The sequence below is a fragment of the Humulus lupulus genome, chromosome 7, assembly GCF_963169125.1.
Source record: "Humulus lupulus chromosome 7, drHumLupu1.1, whole genome shotgun sequence".
NCBI lineage: Eukaryota > Viridiplantae > Streptophyta > Magnoliopsida > Rosales > Cannabaceae > Humulus > Humulus lupulus.
In genome coordinates, this window is record NC_084799.1 from 55,160,421 (window position 1) to 55,178,685 (window position 18,265).

An 18,265-nucleotide genomic window follows, 5' to 3' on the forward strand; every position below is an offset into this window, starting at 1 on the left:
TTCGTGTTTAAATATTCAGCGTATGCCGATATATCGCAGCTATAGGGGGCGATATATCGCAGCACATAGATACGGAAAACACGAATCGATGCACGGTCGCCTCGGGAACAAAGGTCCAGGCGATATATCGCCTATAGGGGGCGATATATCGCCTCCACCAGCATGTTTTCAAATACATTTGAATTCTTTTCCCTTCAGCCATTCAAACTCCTTCAACAGTCCAGCATCTTCTGAACGAGTCTTCAGCCTCTGCTGAACGATTATTCAAATGATTTTCACCTAAAAAGCCATTATTTTTATTCAAGTAAAATCAAGATATTTTCATTCCCAAACTCTATAAATAGGACCTAGTACCCAGCCATTATTCACCATTTGCTCTAAGTTCAGAGGCTGCTAGTGTTAAGTGAGTGTGAGAGTGTAAACACTTGGTTTGGGGAAAAACTATAAGCTTAAACATCATAAGCTTATCAAACACTTTGGGAAGTGAGTTCTATAGTATTTCGGTGAAGGTTAGATTGATCTTGCAATCTTTGAGGTAAACCCAAAACTCTAGTTCTTTTCTGTATTTTTATGTTATTTCCTTTCTCAAAACCTTCTACTCAGTCCCCTAACCTTATTCTTATTTTGGTTAGGGAATCCAAGCTTTTAAGCATATAAGTCGGTAAGTATGTTTTCTATGGTTTAGTCTTTCCATCTCTTTCATTTCATCTCCTTTCTTTAGACTTACTCTTTCTTATGGTTTTAGGAGTCTTCCAACAATCCCAACTCAGTCCATAATCTCGGTAACTTTGGTAAGGAAATAGGCTAGAATCAACATGTTATGTGCTTATGTTATCTATATGTTTTTATGTTATTAAAAGTGTTATGATATGTATATGTGTATGTTTGTAGGCTTGGGCATATGACCCATATGACTAACAAGACCCCAAATGGGTTATGGGCATATGACCTACTTAGCTAGTAGGACCCCACTAATCCCATGGGCATATGCTTGTTTAGTCTATGGGACCCCAAGTAATAATGGCCATTATAATAAGTGTATGTTATATGTATTATGTTAAGTCTTTATGTTTTCTTATGAAATTATGTATGTGACTTTGTGTTAGATTTTCCTTACTGGGCATTAGGCTCACTCCTTTCTGTTTATGTGCAGGAAAATAAGTTTAGAGGCGGAAAGATTCGTGACGCTTGGAGAATGTGTATCGATGATGAATGGAGTCAAGGGGCCGAGCGTTATTCGATTCGAGGATATAGTCTCCTTTTATGTTTTTATGGTTTTTATGTGTATTTTCCGCATTATGATGTAATGTCTTTTATTTTAAACCATGTTTTGTTTTAAAGACAATGGGATCCCAAAATCCTTCTTAGTATTCTGTTTATTTGTAAATAACTCTTATTTTTCAAGTTACTCAATAAATTATGGTATTTTCGTAAAAATGTAAGTTTTATGTATAGTTTCGATAATGGTCCAATTAGTCTAGATTAGTGGGTCATTACACTGCTCGTTGATATAGAAAGAGTATGACACATATAAATTTATTTTGTGGGAGTAAGGTTTGATAATTGATGCATTAAGCATGTTGAATGCAGGCTACCAGGGAAAGGCCTCTAAGGGTGTCGTACTCACCCGCTCGGTTAAGACTGTGAACCTGGTGCCTGGTAACGCACCCTCACCGGCTAAGGCCGCTGTTTTGAATTTTAATAGAAACTTATGGATTGTCTGTTATGTTTTATTAGTTGTGCCTATATTGAAATAAATTATTATATGTTGTGCTGTGAAGTTTTCTTGTTGGGTCTCGATCACGGGTGCTCTATGGTGCAGGTAAGGGCAAGGAAAAGGTTGATCAACCATGAGTTGGAGAGCATGGAGCGGTGCGTACATGTTTTGCCTACCTAGTCGGCACGGTTGGGATACTTTTGAGGAGCATAGTAAAATGTCTGATTTTGTCACTTAGGTCGACTGTGCAGTTACATTTGAATTGCAAATATGTTTTTAACAATATTTGGGATCCCAATGTAACTCTTTTATGATCATAAATGAATGTCCAAACCTTTTGTATTGAATTTTTATTAAATGAGTCCTTGCTTTAATATAATCACAGTTTTGGGTCTAACACCTCAATTAGTGAGTCAAATGCACATTTTAAAACCGCGTGGTAACGACTCTAGGGTAGTAGGGTGTTGCAAGGGCATTTTGGTCTTTTTGGACCCTTGGGCTGATTAAGCTAAGTGCTGAGGGGATTAGCTTTGTTCGGTACGTTTTCTCATTTTCGAGAGAATGTAGGTTTGATGCTTTTGAAGAGAGGTTCTTTAATTCTAAGCCATATTTGGTGGGATTTGGAAGCTTATGGCTGGGAATATGAGGCTGCTAGGATTGTATTAGCTACGGTATTTTAATTTTTCTTAAGGAATTCGGAGGTAAGACCCCTGTTTTTGGCATTTCAATGGTGTTCTTGGAGTGTTGAATGTGTTTTGGATCATGAATTGTTAATTGTTCTAGTTTTGAGTATTCTGAAGTGTAGGGTAGGTTTTGCTAGTGATTTGGGGTAGAATTATGGTCGAAACTCTGTTAGAACTCTAGTTGAATCGATTTTGAGTCTAGTTTTTGAGATGGGAAGTCACAGAAATCGCAAGGATTAATTGGGGAAGAACACTTTAATTTTTTTGAGAATTTTTGGGTTTCTAGAGACCTAGCGTGATCTTGCTAGGGTCCCAGAACCTTAGAAATTTGGTTTCAATTTGGGGTTCGAGGCTTAGGGTGTGACCACGCTGGGGTATGGTGCGACCGCGCCAGTACCCCAGGAAGCCCAAACTTTTTGTGGGCGTAACCGTGCTAGGTGCCCCGAAATGGTGTTTTTCTAAAGTTTTATGTTTTAAGCTCAGGTTTCCTAGGAATGGTTTCAGGGGCCCACTTGGGGGATCGAGGGACGTTCCTATCATCTCATTGCTTGAGAATAGTGGTTCAAAGAGTTAGGTTGTGTATTGGAACTCAGGATCTAGATTTGATCTTTGATATGTGTATACTCACGTTGTGACTAGGGTTTCCACGAGGTTCAGGACAAGGATCGCACTTGGGGTCGTTTCACCATTCGCGCATGACTTGAGGTAAGAAAAGCTGACATGTGTACATAGAGCGGGCTTTAGGCCTATTGTATCTAGAAGTGTTTATGACTGCATTAACTATGAGCGAGATGGTGTATGGGTATTACATACCTTGAGTGCTTGTGAGTATGCAACCATTATTATGACTTTAGTGCCAGGAGACGCACAATATTAGGCATCGACTGTACATATGGTGTTGGTGATGCAAAGTATGAGGTCATTACCGTAATCCTAGTGCCATGAGACGCACTAGATCAGGCATCGACCGTACATATGGTGTTGGTGATGTACATTGCTTGATATTGATTAATATAGAATATTATGCTAGTTATCGATTATATGTGTGGCCATTATTTTTAAATTATGTGAATTGCTATCTATATCAGTTGTTATATGTTTCATGCTATAATTATTACGCATGTCGTGAGAAACTTTCTTGCTTGGCCTCGGCTCACAGGTGCTCTATGGTGTAGGTAAGGGCAAGCTAGATGTATCAGCCATGAGTTGGAGAGCTTTGGAGCGGCGTGTAGATATCCGGCCAGCTCGGCTGCCACGGTTGAGTAGTATGAGGGACTTGGGTTACCACACTGATTTTTCCGCTTAGGTCGGCTATCCTTGTAACTTTGTGTGTAATACTTTTCATTTAAAAACTCTTGTTGGGATCCCCTGGAAACATTTTGCATTTTAAATAAAAAAAAAATTATACCTTTTGACTGAAATTTTTAATACCTAACCTTGAGTTAGTTTTAATTACACTTTCAAGTCCAAATGACTCGTTTAACGAGTTAAACACTATTTTTTAAACACATAGTGTAACCGTCCTGAATTAGTATGGTGTTACAGAATGCATGAACAAATTAGAGAAATTTCATGGGAATAATATCCAAACTTTGATTCAATAACTTAAAATGGATCCATCAATACTCTAGAAAATATGTTTAGTTCATGATCACAAACATTAAACCAATAACATTCATGTTCATAAATAATTAAACTAAAAAGAAAAGTAAGAGGAAAAAAAACTAGATTAGATGTTCTATTTGGCTTGAATTCTTCTTCTCCTTGTTCTCCAATGTATTCTCTACCTCCAAGATGTTCCAAAAGTCCATTTCATGAAACCCTAAGTTTATATTTATAGTCCACTAGAAACTACTTCAAAAATTGCATTTAAAATTGGTTAAAATTGGAATCTATGCGCAAGGCGTAATGGCGCCTGAAGCTCCGACTCGAGGCTCGCAAAATGTAATTGGCAGCAGTCTAGGCGCAATGCCGCCTCTCGGGTCACTTTCTAGTAGACTTGATTTTTTTTAGCTCGTTTCACTTCTCAGTTTCGACACTTCTCAGTTAAACATGCATAACTTTTTCACCCAAACTCCAAATATAACGATTTTAAAAGTTATGGAAAGTTGAGAAAAAGATATTCAACTTCTATTTATAAGAGTTTTTCCATAATATAAAGGAATAATGGTCAAATTTTGGCTTAAAGTTCTAAGTTGGCAAGAAAATCATCAATTAAGTTTATTCCTGCAAACTTAAGATAATACATCAAAACTAAACAAAAACTTAAGGATAATATAGTAACTCATAGTTTTAAACATAAGAATGAGTGTAAAAATATGCACTCATCACTTGCCAATGCACAAAGTTATTTGCTTCAAATCGGTCAAGCCTAACAAAATCTTGTGTCATGAATTTCAATGCAGAAAATGAAGAAGAATCTTTCATTTTAATGTAGAATATGACAAACCAAATAATAGAGAATTTGATTGTTGAGGGAGAGTAAAGGCCTCCAAACAAAGAATACTTGCACATCTGGAGGTAAGTCAATTCTATATTTATGTTTATTCTATTCAATTATAAATAATATTTACTAATAAATGTTTGTAATTTAGGATGATTTGTTTGATATCAGGCGTACCAGATATGGACCGGGGCACATGCCTGGGATCTTGAGAGGCATTGATACATCATGTGCCAAAAATTATTTTGATTGGAGGTACAATATTAAGGAACATGTAATGAATAATAGGCCAGGAAATCGTTATGGTGGTTGCACAGATACGCAGTGGCAAAAAGCCATTGAGTTTTTCCAACGCCCAGATGTGATGGTATTATATTTTTTAACTTAACTCTCTTAATTTAATATATTACTAACACTAACTTTTTGCAGAAACATTATGGGGTCAACAAGGAAAATAGGAAGAAAAAAAAAAGAGTTCAACTACGGAGGTTCTCAGTCCATCCCAGTGTTGCACTACAAAAAAGTGAGTTAATTAAATTTTTTTAAGATTATTTTTCTTATTTACGTTTAATTATTTTTTTTAAAAAAATAAATAATTGCGTGGCAGTGCAATTTAGAGACTGACAACTTGAGCCGATCCTGGATAGCTGGATGAATACTCACCACAAGATAGGCACAGGGTGGATGACAGAAACAACCAAAAAATCTGGGTATGTTAAGTTTTTTTAAACATTTTTAAAATTTTTAATTGTTTATTTACAATACATAATTACATTATATATTGTATCATATGATGAATTGCATGCATATCGCGACACACAGCAGACACAATCAATTGCAATTGAGAGTTTCACACCAATTTCGAGCGCGCCTGAAGATGACAACTTGTCTTTGGTACAAACTGTCTTCGAAAAATGACGTGGCCACCAAAAAGGATATGGTCGTATCCTTAACATAAGAGACCAAGCTCCATTTACTACTGATCCTCCACAAACTAGAGATGAATAGATTGTTGAGATGAGATAGCGTCTTCGGCAATTAGAGGAGCACATCCGAACTCATTGTATCACCACAGGACCTCAATGTGTCCCATCACCACCTGATGATCCCAATATTGGAGGACCGAGTCAGTAGGAGGACTTATGTATGAGTTTTATTTTTATAGACTATTATATTTTCATCTTTAGGACAACTCTTTATTTTGATTGAGCAAACGTACCCTTATGTTTTTATTTAAATGTTTAATATAAGTGTTTTAATTTTAATCTATCATTTTAGTTTTAATTCAAATTAAATCAATAAATAAATTATGCACCAATAAAAAAAAATCTCAATTCAGTCTATACTGAGGACATTGTCCTTTATATAGCCCCACCATATGACAAAGTTGGACATGCTCTACCGACGATATTGTCTCTGGTATACCGAGAACAGTTGTCTTCGGTATAGGCTATACCGAGAACATATTTAATATCCTCGATAGAAGTTTACCTCTACCGACGAGGATGTACCGAGAACATGTTCTCGATAGAAGTTGCATCGAGAATATTCGGGCTTCTACCAATGACTTTTGTTCTCTGTATAGATCTTGTTTTTGTAGTGACATACAGAGAGTAACTCGACGGCTAAGACATAGTGTGGTGTATGTGGTACCGGTAGGGCATCTAGTCACAACTATCATCTCTGGAAATAGCAACCTTGAGATTGGCAGGAAAAAGAACTATTATAACCCAAGAAATGAGTTTGTTCAATTAAAAATATATTAAAACAAAGAGATAAATTATAATAGTCATACATATGCCCACGTGTAGTAATCACAAAAAAATTAAAAGTTCACACTACTACAGCCTTCTTTAACAAGTAAAAATCCCATAAACTTTCCCAACTTTTATCATTTTTTTTTATTTGTAAAACTAAAAGAAAGCCAAAATCTCTACTTAATGACCCGCACGATTAATCTTTTCTTTCTTTTTCTTTTATTTTATTTTTACAAACCAGCAATCCTCTTCTTTTTTCTTTTTTCTAAACCAGAAGTCTTCTTCTTCTTCTTAAAAGGCAGGAATCCGCTTCTGGCCATGAAGCTTCCCGAAGTTGCGCTATGGAGAACCAGGCTCGTGGGTCTGTGATTGCAGATATCTTTCTCGTGTTCGACCATGAACAACGATGATGTTCCTGTTGATCATGGTTGAAGGAACGCGTGGTAGGCATCTTCTCCGACAGTACTATATAGATGGGAATCAAAGCCTGTTTTTTCGTCAAAATGAGGTTGGTAGAATATATCACGCATCTATAAAATCAACCTAGACGGAAAAAGAGTGGCATTGTGAATTTGAGAGCAAAAGCTTCTCTTACTGAGCAAAATGAAATCAGGGAACCTCGAAACTAGGACGGAGCATAAAATCTGAAAAACCGAAAAAATTGTGTACACCGGCTTTCCGAACACAAAAAAAAACCAAAAACAATTAAACCGAACACCGAAAAAACCGCCAACGACGCAAACTGCTACTATTCGGTCAGTTTAAAAATTTTGTGTGGACCGACCGGCTGAACCGATATCGACCAAACAGTATAAATATAATATTATATAATTATTAATTATTAAAATTATTAAATAAAAATAAAAAATCTGAAATTTTGTTAGGGCACTGAATCTCTTTCTCTCTCTCTATCATATACTCAGTCGCCTCTCTTGTCACTCAGCCAGCCACCCCTCATCTCATCTCATCTCCTCCTTCCTCTCTGTTTCACTCTCCTCCCTCCCAGCCCAAACGAACGGAACAGACTGACCAGACCAGACTCGGCGACTCGGCGGCAGCACGGCCCAGCCGCACAACCACGACCCACGCACACGACTGCTTCATGGACACGGAGCTCTGCCACACTGATTCGTTTCAAAGCTTATAGTCGAGGTACTCCATCATTGAACTACTTGATCTGATCTGATTTTCTCAATATGTAACTATTATAATAGAATATATCCTATTCTATGCTTTTTCCCAATCTTCAAATGTATACCTCTGTTGATCTGAACTGATTTTGTCATTTAAATGTATCTATATTTGAGAATGTTGTGCCTTTCCTTGGTCATTGTATTTCGATTAACACTTTCTGTTTTGTTTGATATTGATTTTCGGTGAACACTGATTGAACTTAATGAAATAATTCTAATAATTATGATGATGATGATGATGATGATGTATTATATATATAATAGGTATGTTTTGTGAATGAATTCTTTAATTTAGAACTTGTTCTTTGTTTGGGCTTAGCGATTCTTTATTCTGTTTGTATACTTAGGGTAGCGATTTATTAGATTTGGGTTCTGTAATTTTGTATGCTATGTAGTTTTTTCCTACTGACATTTATACTTACTTTTTCCCTATTATTAGGTTTATTAAAAATCATAAACACTTGATTGAGATGGCTGGTCAATCGAATCCTCACCCTTCTCTCTTTTCTGCAGAGGAGGTGTCCCTCTCTCTCTCTCTCTCTCTCTCTCTCTCTCTCTCTCTTTAGTTTGATTGGAGTTTTTGATACAAATAAATATATCATATATTTGTTGATTTTGATTTTTTTTGGTTGAATGCTAAGATTGAGTTCATGGGCGAGGATGAAATGATCGAGATTGTGCCCAATATGAGAATGGAACCTCTTACTTTAATTTCAGTATGTTTCTCCATCATTGTCATTTTCGTTATAAGTAATTTTATCAAGTAACTTGTTAGATTTTGATTGTTTTGCAAATTTGTATTTTTGCAGGGGGATTACGGTCCATTCTTTCCGCGGATGGTTACCCAGGTACCCCTTTGGCTTGTAATTGCTTTAAAGAAGAGAGGGAAATGTGCAATTCGACCTCCTTCATGGATGTCAATTGGTGAGTTTAGCTTGTTGATCAATTGTTTTGCAAAAACGCACCAATCATGGCTTTTTCTTAGACCCATCTACTTCATGAAACCCATTTATGTTGTTTTTAGTTTCTAAATAATGTAATTGTGCACTGTACAGTGTTGGTTTTGTATACTAGTCATGTCTTTATGTGATTTATAGAAACTTAGAATACCTCTGCGTTCTGACTATTTTGTTGGAACTTTTGAACAGAAAGCTTGACTCAGATTTTGGAATCAGAGCGGGAGTCTCAACCCTCTTGAAGACCTTGGTATCCTTGAGCTGGCAATATTCCATCACCATCATTATCATCATCATCATCATCATCATCATCATCATCATCATAATTATCATGTCTTTCAATCTTTTCTTTATCTTTATCTCCTAAAGATACACAGTTTTTGCTTATTGGATGAAATTTTTTTTTTTGTAAAAACTTAAAGCAAGAGGTTTATTATTTTGTTTTGACCAGGTTTCTTTCATGTGTTAATTGGTGAAGGATGAAAATATCTAAAGGATGCGTTCCTCATTGATAATTTATTTGTGCATCCTATGGACAATAATCATTTTTTAATTTCATATTCCAAGTTAAACTGGCAAGAAGAAACACAACTTTGATTTATGGGCACATTCATATTATGCTTTATATTTGTTGCTAAAATTGTGTCTATAAATACGTAAATATGTAAATAGATCATTAATATGGATAACGAGAAAAATTTAGCAGAGATGATGAGGGAGTGGTTAGAGTATATTAAATCTCGAGATAACTAGTTGAATTCTAAGATTGTAGTTTAGTAGCTTTATTTCTCTTAAAAGTATCATGTAGCATGTGTCATACATTATAATTTTATTCTTTCTTTTGTCTTAGGAGCAAGTGGTCATGGTTGCTTGATGCAGGCCATGAAATATGAATGCTGGATTTTGGATTGGACTTTGTTTTCTATCTATTCTTTTGAACTTGATTTGTGTTGTTGTAGTCGACAAGACTTAGATTTAATTTGTGTTGTAATGGACTATGGACTTTGGACTTAAAGTTTAAACTTTAACCATGTGTTGAGATTTGTGGTTGTAGGCTTTTGGTTTTAATTGTGTTGGCTTTTGGTTTTAATTGTGTTATGTCTTGGATTGGACAATAGACATTGGAGTATTGGACTTTTGATGATGTGTTGTGATTTGAGGTTATGTTATGCTCTTATGGACTTTTACTTATGTTTCAAATTTGTGAATGTAATTATGTTCTATGTATTTATGTGTTAAAAATGCGCATAAATGGATTCCAACAATCCAAAAAAATTTAGTTTTTTTTAACTAAAACTTTCTCAAAAAAAAAAATATTGGAACCGACCAAATCGCGGTCCAAAACTATGGTCAGTTTTTTTCTTTAACTAGTTTGGTCGGTTGGTTTTGGGATTGCGCCAATTTGGAGCAAAAATCGAAATCTGGATTTAATAATATGAAAAAACCGTCAAAACCAACCAATGTTCAGCCCTACTCCAAAAAGACCATATAAAATAAAAAAATATATGGTCCCTTTCCTGCACCCCATTCTCTTACTAAGCAACAATCTAGCGCAGACAACCCCACTATAACATGACCCCACAAGCAAAAGAACAGCCAACCACATCAATCTATTAGGGTGTCCAGCCGTGTGACCCTTTAAAGGGGGTATAACGAGAATTTACCAATAATATATGTAGTAATAATTATTGGCAAATTCTCAGGCCCACCTCTCTAGAGGGGCACACCGGTGCACCCTTATTGTTTTAGGCTCGGAAAGTATTTTGGGCGAATTTCTTTTTTATGATTATGTACATTGTAGTTATTTAGAGCATCTTATTTCAGAAAATTCCAAATAATTTACAGTGCTGGAAATAAGGTTCAAATATGTTACTTTCCACGCGCATAAAAATAATTAGTCATGCATGCAACAATTTGTTTTGAACCTAGTTTTCGACATTGTAAATTATTCGAAATTTTTTGAAAATTTGCAGTATGCTCTAAATAACTACAATATACACGGTTATAAAAAAATTCGCCGAAAGTAATTCCTGAGTAAAAAACACCATGAGTACACCGGTGTGCCCTTTCTTGGGGTGCAACGGAGAATTCCTCATAATTATTTAAGGGAAAATACCAATTTGGCCATTGTGTTTTGCCCGAATACTCGATCGGCCCCTATGTTTTGTTAAATGACAAAATAGACATTGTGTTTTGCAAAACGGATCAATTTAATACCCTGAGCCCGATTTTGGTCAAAATATTTTCAAATATGACCAAAATGCCCCCAAAAATTTGAATTAATGAATTTATTAAATAATTAAAAATATATTTTAAAATAAAAAAATTATTTAATTTTTCATTTTCTTTTTCTCTTTCTCTCTCTTCTCTCTTCTCTTCCCTCTCCCGATCTTCCTCACCCTTACCCAGAAAAATATGCATCTCTTCATCTCTCTCATCTTCACCTCCGCTCATTCTCGCACGCGACATGTGTTGTCGGGGCTAAACGAAGGTTGTGGTGGCGAGTATTGGACTGTGGGTGGCAGGGGCTCGCGGCTAGGCTGGGATGCCACGCGTGGGCTGGTTGAATCTCGCCTGGGTTCTCTCGGATTTGGGTGCTCAGAACCGCTCGCCTGGGGTCACAGGGGTCTCGCGCGCTTGGTTGCGCGCAGCTTGGAACGACGCCTAGGTTGGGGCTCTCGGATGGGTTCTGCTTTGGGGTGCTTGAAAGCGTAAAGGTGCGAGTCAGATGGGGCGAAGTGCCTGGGTTTGCTGATGGGGTTTGGGGCTGTGTAACGTCCCATGTCACATTGGCTGCTTCTTGGAATGACGACCGACCCTGCAAACCAACACGAGTCTTTCCAGTGTGCTTTGTCCTCACTTGCACACTTCCTGGGAAAACTTCCCAGGAGGTCACCCATCACGAGACTACTCCACGTCAAGCACACTTAACTTTGGAATTCTCAAGTGATGGGCTACTGAAAACAAGATGAGTGGCGAAGCAGAAGCGTGGTAGGCCCATAACCCATAGGTCCCAGGATCGAAACCTGGCTCTGATACCATTTGTAACGCCTCACGTCACTATGGCTGCTTCCTGGAATGACGACTGACCCTACAAAACAACACGAGTCTTTCCAGCGTGCTTTGTCCTCACTCACAGCCAATGTGACGTGGGCCGTTACAGGCTGGGTCTGGTGGTTTACAACTAGGGAGCTGGATTCGATGATGGAGCTTGGGGCTGGGACTGGTGGTTCGTGAGTGGGGAATTGGGTTTACTGATGGGGCTTGGGGCTGGGTTCGACCTTCATCGATGGGAGCCCGGGTACCCTTTGATAATTTGAGGCATTGATATACCTCATGAGAAAGGATGTGAGGCTCATTCTGATTGTAATCTATCGCCCCTGAATTGGGTTTATTTTAGCTTTTGGATTAAGTTTCTAAAATCTTTTAAGTTTTGTTGTTGGTTGCTGAGAAAAAAAATCTTTTGTGTACTTTTTCAACGCAGTTTCTTGGGTTTTCTTTCTAAATAGAAAATTATAGATTTATATTTTGCTTTGGGTTTATAGGGGACGTTTTGCTTCATTGTATAGTTAATGCTATTTTGGGTGCTTTGGGGTTTTGAATATCAAACTGAGAGATGAGAGAAGGAGAAGAAGAGAAAAGAAGGAGAAGAACAAAAAGGTAAGGGAAGAGAAGAGAAGAGAGGGAAAAAAAATAAAATTAAACATATGTTTTTTTTTATTTTAAAATTTATTTTTTAATTATTTAATAAATTCATTTAACAAAATATAAGGACGGGACAAAAAAAACCGCTGTCAAATGTGTATTTTCCCATTATTTAATTAGAAGGGAAAGTTTATTTTCGTAGTGTTAGTAGTAGAAAGGGGGAAAAACGTAGGGAAGCATCAGGAGGAAGCATGGCCGGACGACACCACCTTCCACCGCCAAACGCCGTTATGTCCCAGGAAGCCTCTCAATCGAGGACAAACCCAACAATCGGCGATGCACGTCTCCTCCACCGCGTCGCTCAACCCTCAGCCGCCCTAGAAGACCGAATTGCAATTCAGCACCGCGAGATCCAATCCCTACTTGTCGACAATCAACGGCTCTCAGCTACCCACGTGGCGCTCAAACAAGAGCTCTCCGCCGCGCAGCAAGACCTTCGGGTTTTATCGGCGGCTGCAGCAAGCACCAAAGCCGAAAAAGACGCTCAGGTGCGAGATGTCTACGAGAGGTCGTTCAACATGGAGGCTGAGGTGCGTAAGGTCGACGCCGTGGCCGGCGAGTTGGCTCAAGTGCGGGCCGACGTCCTGACACTCAGCACGAGTCGGAAGGAGCTCGCCGCACAGTTGCAGGCCGTCGAAGATGACCTTGCCAAAGCTCGCTTGGATTCTAAGCCTGTCTTGGCTGTCAAGGCTGAGATTGAAAGTGTGAACCGGGAGATTCAAAGAGGAAGGTAGTTTTTTCGTACAGTTCTGGCTTTAATTTGTTAGAGATATAACTAGGTTTGATGAATTAGAGAATTATCCAGAAGTATTAAAAAATATGGGTGAAATTTTGATACAGTTGTATGTGTCACAACCTTTGTCCATTATGATCATATAGACTTGAATACTAACTTTTCCCTATTTGATACAGAATGCCAATATTTGCATTTTGGTTGGTTTTTGAATTTGGTTTTAACCAAAAACCATGGCCTTATGTGTTTCTTTTTCCATCTTTGCTCATGTTGAAGCTAAATAATTTTATTCAATGTTGTCAAATTTAATAGGTTATCTTAGCCTAATTGGTAATCAACAAGTTCTTGGTGCTATTAGGTTCGTTAATTGTAGATGCATGGTTACATGAAAACTTTTTTTGCACTCAGTTAAGATTTTAATACAAAACTTTAACTGGTTAGAATTTTGTTATTCTAGGAGAATATGGATAACATCGCAGCATGGTGATGCATTAGATTTTGCCATTTATAGTGAAAGTGGACTTTGTACAGCATGCGTTATGTCCGAAATTGAATATTCTTTAAGGGAAGAAAGAAACTGAAAGACTTTCCAACAATTCTGAGAGCCATGTTTGACTGCATTCTATCATTCTGTGTATGTGCGTAGGGATGCAATTGAACAAGAGAAGAAAACCCGCGTCCATAACTCTAAGCACCGCCAGACAATGGAGAAACTCCTGGCTTCCATGGCTAGTGAAATAGAGAAACTGCATATTGAGCTAGCTAATGCAGAAAGGCGAGCAAGGGCTGCGGCTGCAGCCACTGTTGCAAACCCAGGTAAGTTAATTCCAGATTATCCTTTCCTCTTATTGAGTTATAATTATTCACAAAATTCAACTACACTTGAGAATCTTTGGGCTTTTTTCTTCTTTTTCTTTTCAAATTGGTCTTTAACTATACGGTTTTTAAACCAGATGCTGGGTATGGTGCAATCTCTGGCAGCACTGAAATGGTATATGGAGTACAATCATATCCCAACCCTTATAGCATGCATCAGGTATGGCCTTAATATTTCATCATTTTCTTTCCATTCTAAGATCTACAGGGAAATGCGGATTCCTAGTTATTAGATTTACACCAATGGAAGAAAGATACAAGACTCCATTAGCATCTTCAACAAGAAGTACACAGCGACACATATTCTCTAATTAGAAGATAATAGGTGATCACCTTATATTTCATTAGATACTTTCTTTAGTAACATTTAGATAGATTCTATAAACATACCCAAAATGAATGACACGTTTCACAAAATTATACATTATGAGCACACAGTGGCGGAACTAGTAAATGATTGTCGGGGGAAGTAATAATTGTTTAAAAGGTAGGAAAGCCAACTAACTAGCGAGGATTTCTTTTTTTCCTTTTTCTTTTAAAGAGATCAAGACTAAAAAAAAGATCAAACCAAGAATACCACTGTGAACACAAACATGCAATTCAATTATGTGCCAGCTTTATAGTGCACTACAGAAGGATAGGGTTGGGATACCGTAGTTTTTAAGCAATAAGTGGTGTCATTTTAAATAAGTCATAGCATTTACATCATGATTGTTCAATCATGCAAAAAATAAAGAAGACTAGTATTTATAATCTTAAGCAACTAGGGAAATAGAATTACTTAATCAATTGAAAAACAAAATCGTTTTATTATAATGGCTATTCCCTTATAAATTATATATATAGAGAGAGAAAGCTTAGGTAATTTTGAATATAATAACAAGATATTTTGCTAGATATATTATTTCAACTACTAGATCATATCTATTTAAATGATCTATTTAAATACAAGATGATACATATTCAAATTCAAAATATTCTATATTTGAGTTTGATATACAATTAAATTGCTAAGTGTAGAACAACTTCTTAAGGCAGTTCAATGTAACAAGTGACAAGCAACAAGTGACAGGTCTAGCTCGTAGTTCTTAAGCAGCATGTTGAAATCCTTATGGAGAACGTCGAGGTCCTTAGAGATTAAGGAGCAAGAAGCTCGTTTTCAGGGATTAGGTCTTCATGTAGTCACTTTGTGATTTGTTAGATACTTGATCACTTTTTGAGACTATATCAGTTTGCTAGGTACGTGTTTGTTGTCTTCATGAGTTAGGTACGTGTTTGCTATCTTCATGAGTCAACTAACATGTGTTGTCTGAACGAATTTATTAATCAATAGTTGAGTTTTTATACCACATAACTATTGCTCTTAGCATTCTGGACCATGAAAGTGAAGGTAATAGCTTTGTGTATGACCTTACATGTTGATCTTGTGAGGTATTTATGAGCACAACCTAGAGTTAATGGAAGAGATTGTTGCAGTCAAGTATAAAGTTATTAACGAGTGACCCAAAAATTTGTTGTCGACATAGAAATACAATGATCTACAATGATGAAATTAATAGCAGACACAATAATTTTTTATATATATGTAAAAAAAATCATGGCCGTCCATTGAATACTTGGATAGTCAAAGATTATTTGTGTCAATCACTTCTTTCCCTTTTAATATATATAATCAAGTCTCTTCCATTAGTTTCAGATTGTGAAATATGCAATTTATAAGCACCTCACAAGATCAAGTCTACTACACAAAACGTTTAGCTCCACTTCATGGTTCTAAAAGTAAGGGCAATTATTATATAGTATAAAAATCAAACTATTAATTAATGAGCTTGTTTTTGTTCTGATAGCACGTGTTTGCCGACTCGTGAGGTCATCAAGCACGTGTCTAGAAAATTGATATACAAACTCAAGAGAAGTTATTAAGTATTTAACAAATCACTAAATCACTAAATAGATGTGAGATGACCAAATGACAACAAGGTGATTGAGAGCTACAACGTGCTACATGAGACCATGCTTCTTAAGATCTTATTCCTTGAAGATGAGCTCTTTACTCCCTATGAATCTTTGCGTGTTACTTAAGAATTACGAGCTCTACTTGTTTTGTTGCATATTACATGCCACCTGTTACACAGCAATTTGAGCGAGATAAAATAATGGTTGAGTCACAAAATATCTCTTAATATATTTACATATATTATTTGTATTTCATGTTTGAAAGAGAATACATTGTTGTTTTAATTTAAAATTATTCTTTTTCTATATAAATGTATATTTATATATATATATATATATATATATATATATATATAAAGAGAAATAGCTATTGCAAAGTGGTTTTTGATTTTCGATCAGTTAGAGAATTCTCTCAATTGTAGTATCTCTTATAATTAAAACAAGTTTTCCACTTTTAGTTGTAAGAATGAGATGTATAAATATATCTATTATGTGTTTATTTCATTTTACAAATCATAAATTATTTGCTTGTCTTAAAAAATTCTCTTGATTAGAATTAAAAGTATTTGTTAGTTCTATATTTTTCTTAATATTAAATTAATGAATATAAAATTGAAGAGTGAAAATGGCTACCTCACCCTTTGTGATTACTAATTTGCATCGTCATTCCTAGATTAATTGAGTAAACAATGATAATAATATTCATATATATATATATATATGTATATATTAATTCATTCTGCTTATTAGGTTCAAAATGTTGCTGAATCCAATCCTCAATATGGATCTGGAACAGTTCCTCATGAATCAGGTGACATCCAGCACACAAACATATATCGATGAAAACTCCAGCAAGGGTTCAAACCAGAAACCCTCTTTCTGCTTCTCTTGCTGAATTATTTTTTTTATCTATTTATTATTGTATTTAGAAATATGACATTTAGCTTTTCTCAGTTATTTTGGGCAATGGCTGACGCTGAGATTTGTGTACAGTTTCCATTATATATATCTTCTGGTTATTTTGATTAGTTTTTTTTTAAAGAGAGTTTAATACCATATAAAAACAGTTTATTTTATTTTCACACGTTTTTCTTTTGAGAAACAAAAATAAAATTAAAAAATTTAACAATTGATATTTGGTTAAGGAGGATGATTGGGGGAGGAAAAAATAGTAACTTTATTTTATTATTTTTATTTCCATATAAACATGAACCATTAAAAAATGACTTATTTTATCTGCAGTAGCAAATGATTTTTAATATATTTCTCTATTAAAATTGCACTACTATCCAATATCTTTTGTTTTAGGTCGTACTTAGCTTCTTACGGTTTTTTCATCATATTTTTGTGTCACCCTTGAATTTGAAACTAATGCTTATGTTTTATTAAGTAGATAATAGGGAAATTGGCAGTTAAAATACTTTAGTGGTTGTCATTCTAGTATTTAAATACTTGAGTTTTTTTTTTAAAATTTGGTGTTTCTGGTATCTGTCGCAACTAATAGTTAAAATATTTAAGTTGTTGACATTCAAACACTTAAATACTTAAGTTTTTTTTAAAAAGTTTATTTTTTATTTAAAAATTATTTAAACACGACTACAACAAGCTCGCAACTCTAATAGAAAGAAACGGTAAGCTCTTAAATAAAATTTGATTTAAAATATGAAAAAAATAATTAAAATAATATAAATAAAAAACTTAATAGACAGTTTATTAAAATTTAATACAAAATTAATTAAAATAATACAAATAAAAGCTTATATAAATTACTATAATAGTGGGATTATAAAATATACATATAGAAAATATATATTTTAAATATTTAAAGAAAAAATTAAAAATATCAAAATATATAAAAAAATTATTGAAGTAAGTGTTTTTTATTAAAAAATTAAAATAAAATAAAATAAATTATTGAAATTAACAAAATAGATATTATAGAATGTTAAAAAAAATATTGAGAAAAGTGTTAAATATGATTTTTTTTTAATTATCGGGGTGTCTATATATATTTTTGGAGTGTAAATATAATGACTTAAGTTTTTAAATTATATTTTATTTATTCTTTTTTAAGTGTTTAATTAATTTTTAAATAATAAATAATTTTTTTTAAAAAAACTTGGGTATTTAAGTGATTGGATGGCAACAACTTAGGTATTTTAGCCACTAATTTCCCATTTAATTACAACCACATCAACAGTTGACGGAAAACTTAACGGCAGACACCACAGAGCACCAATTTTTTT

At 35.2% G+C, this 18,265-nt stretch overlaps 2 protein-coding genes across 5 annotated transcripts; both read left to right on the top strand.

Annotated features, from left to right (window-relative positions):
- The first annotated feature begins 7,464 nt into the window (after window positions 1-7,464).
- On the top strand, window positions 7,465-9,940 carry LOC133792729 (DNA replication complex GINS protein PSF2-like). Of its 3 annotated transcripts, none has more exons than XM_062230643.1 (6): window positions 7,465-7,752; window positions 8,233-8,311; window positions 8,435-8,509; window positions 8,603-8,717; window positions 8,942-9,013; window positions 9,600-9,940. In XM_062230643.1, exons 2-5 carry the CDS (start codon window positions 8,264-8,266, stop codon window positions 8,989-8,991), a joined length of 288 nt encoding a protein of 95 aa, XP_062086627.1. In that variant the 5' UTR covers window positions 7,465-7,752; window positions 8,233-8,263; the 3' UTR covers window positions 8,992-9,013; window positions 9,600-9,940. The 3 variants fall into 3 exon arrangements, with proteins under 3 accessions (XP_062086627.1, XP_062086626.1, XP_062086625.1); XM_062230642.1 differs by having other exon boundaries at window positions 8,942-8,999; XM_062230641.1 differs by having other exon boundaries at window positions 7,467-7,752; window positions 8,942-9,940.
- A 2,612-nt stretch (window positions 9,941-12,552) lies between these two features.
- On the top strand, window positions 12,553-17,047 carry LOC133792731 (protein FLC EXPRESSOR). Of its 2 annotated transcripts, none has more exons than XM_062230645.1 (4): window positions 12,553-13,184; window positions 13,834-14,003; window positions 14,141-14,223; window positions 15,084-16,417. In XM_062230645.1, the coding sequence occupies exons 1-4, from the start codon at window positions 12,646-12,648 to the stop codon at window positions 15,153-15,155; spliced, it is 864 nt and encodes a 287-aa protein (XP_062086629.1). In that variant the 5' UTR covers window positions 12,553-12,645; the 3' UTR covers window positions 15,156-16,417. The 2 variants fall into 2 exon arrangements, with proteins under 2 accessions (XP_062086629.1, XP_062086628.1); XM_062230644.1 differs by lacking the exon at window positions 15,084-16,417 and adding an exon at window positions 16,770-17,047 and having other exon boundaries at window positions 12,555-13,184.
- Window positions 17,048-18,265: the final 1,218 nt, after the last annotated feature.

Bases quoted from the DNA above. Each gene is read 5' to 3' on its own strand.
- LOC133792729 (XM_062230643.1), top strand. From the start codon at position 8,264: ATGGCTGGTCAATCGAATCCTCACCCTTCTCTCTTTTCTGCAGAGGAG. The intron at 8,312-8,434 runs GTGTCCCTCTCT...TTGAATGCTAAG, and splicing joins CTCTCTTTTCTGCAGAGGAG to ATTGAGTTCATGGGCGAGGA. The intron at 8,718-8,941 runs GTGAGTTTAGCT...ACTTTTGAACAG, and splicing joins TCCTTCATGGATGTCAATTG to AAAGCTTGACTCAGATTTTG.
- LOC133792731 (XM_062230644.1), top strand. From the start codon at position 12,646: ATGGCCGGACGACACCACCTTCCACCGCCAAACGCCGTTATGTCCCAG. The intron at 14,004-14,140 runs GTAAGTTAATTC...TTTTTAAACCAG, and splicing joins AGCCACTGTTGCAAACCCAG to ATGCTGGGTATGGTGCAATC. The intron at 14,224-16,769 runs GTATGGCCTTAA...TCTGCTTATTAG, and splicing joins ACCCTTATAGCATGCATCAG to GTTCAAAATGTTGCTGAATC.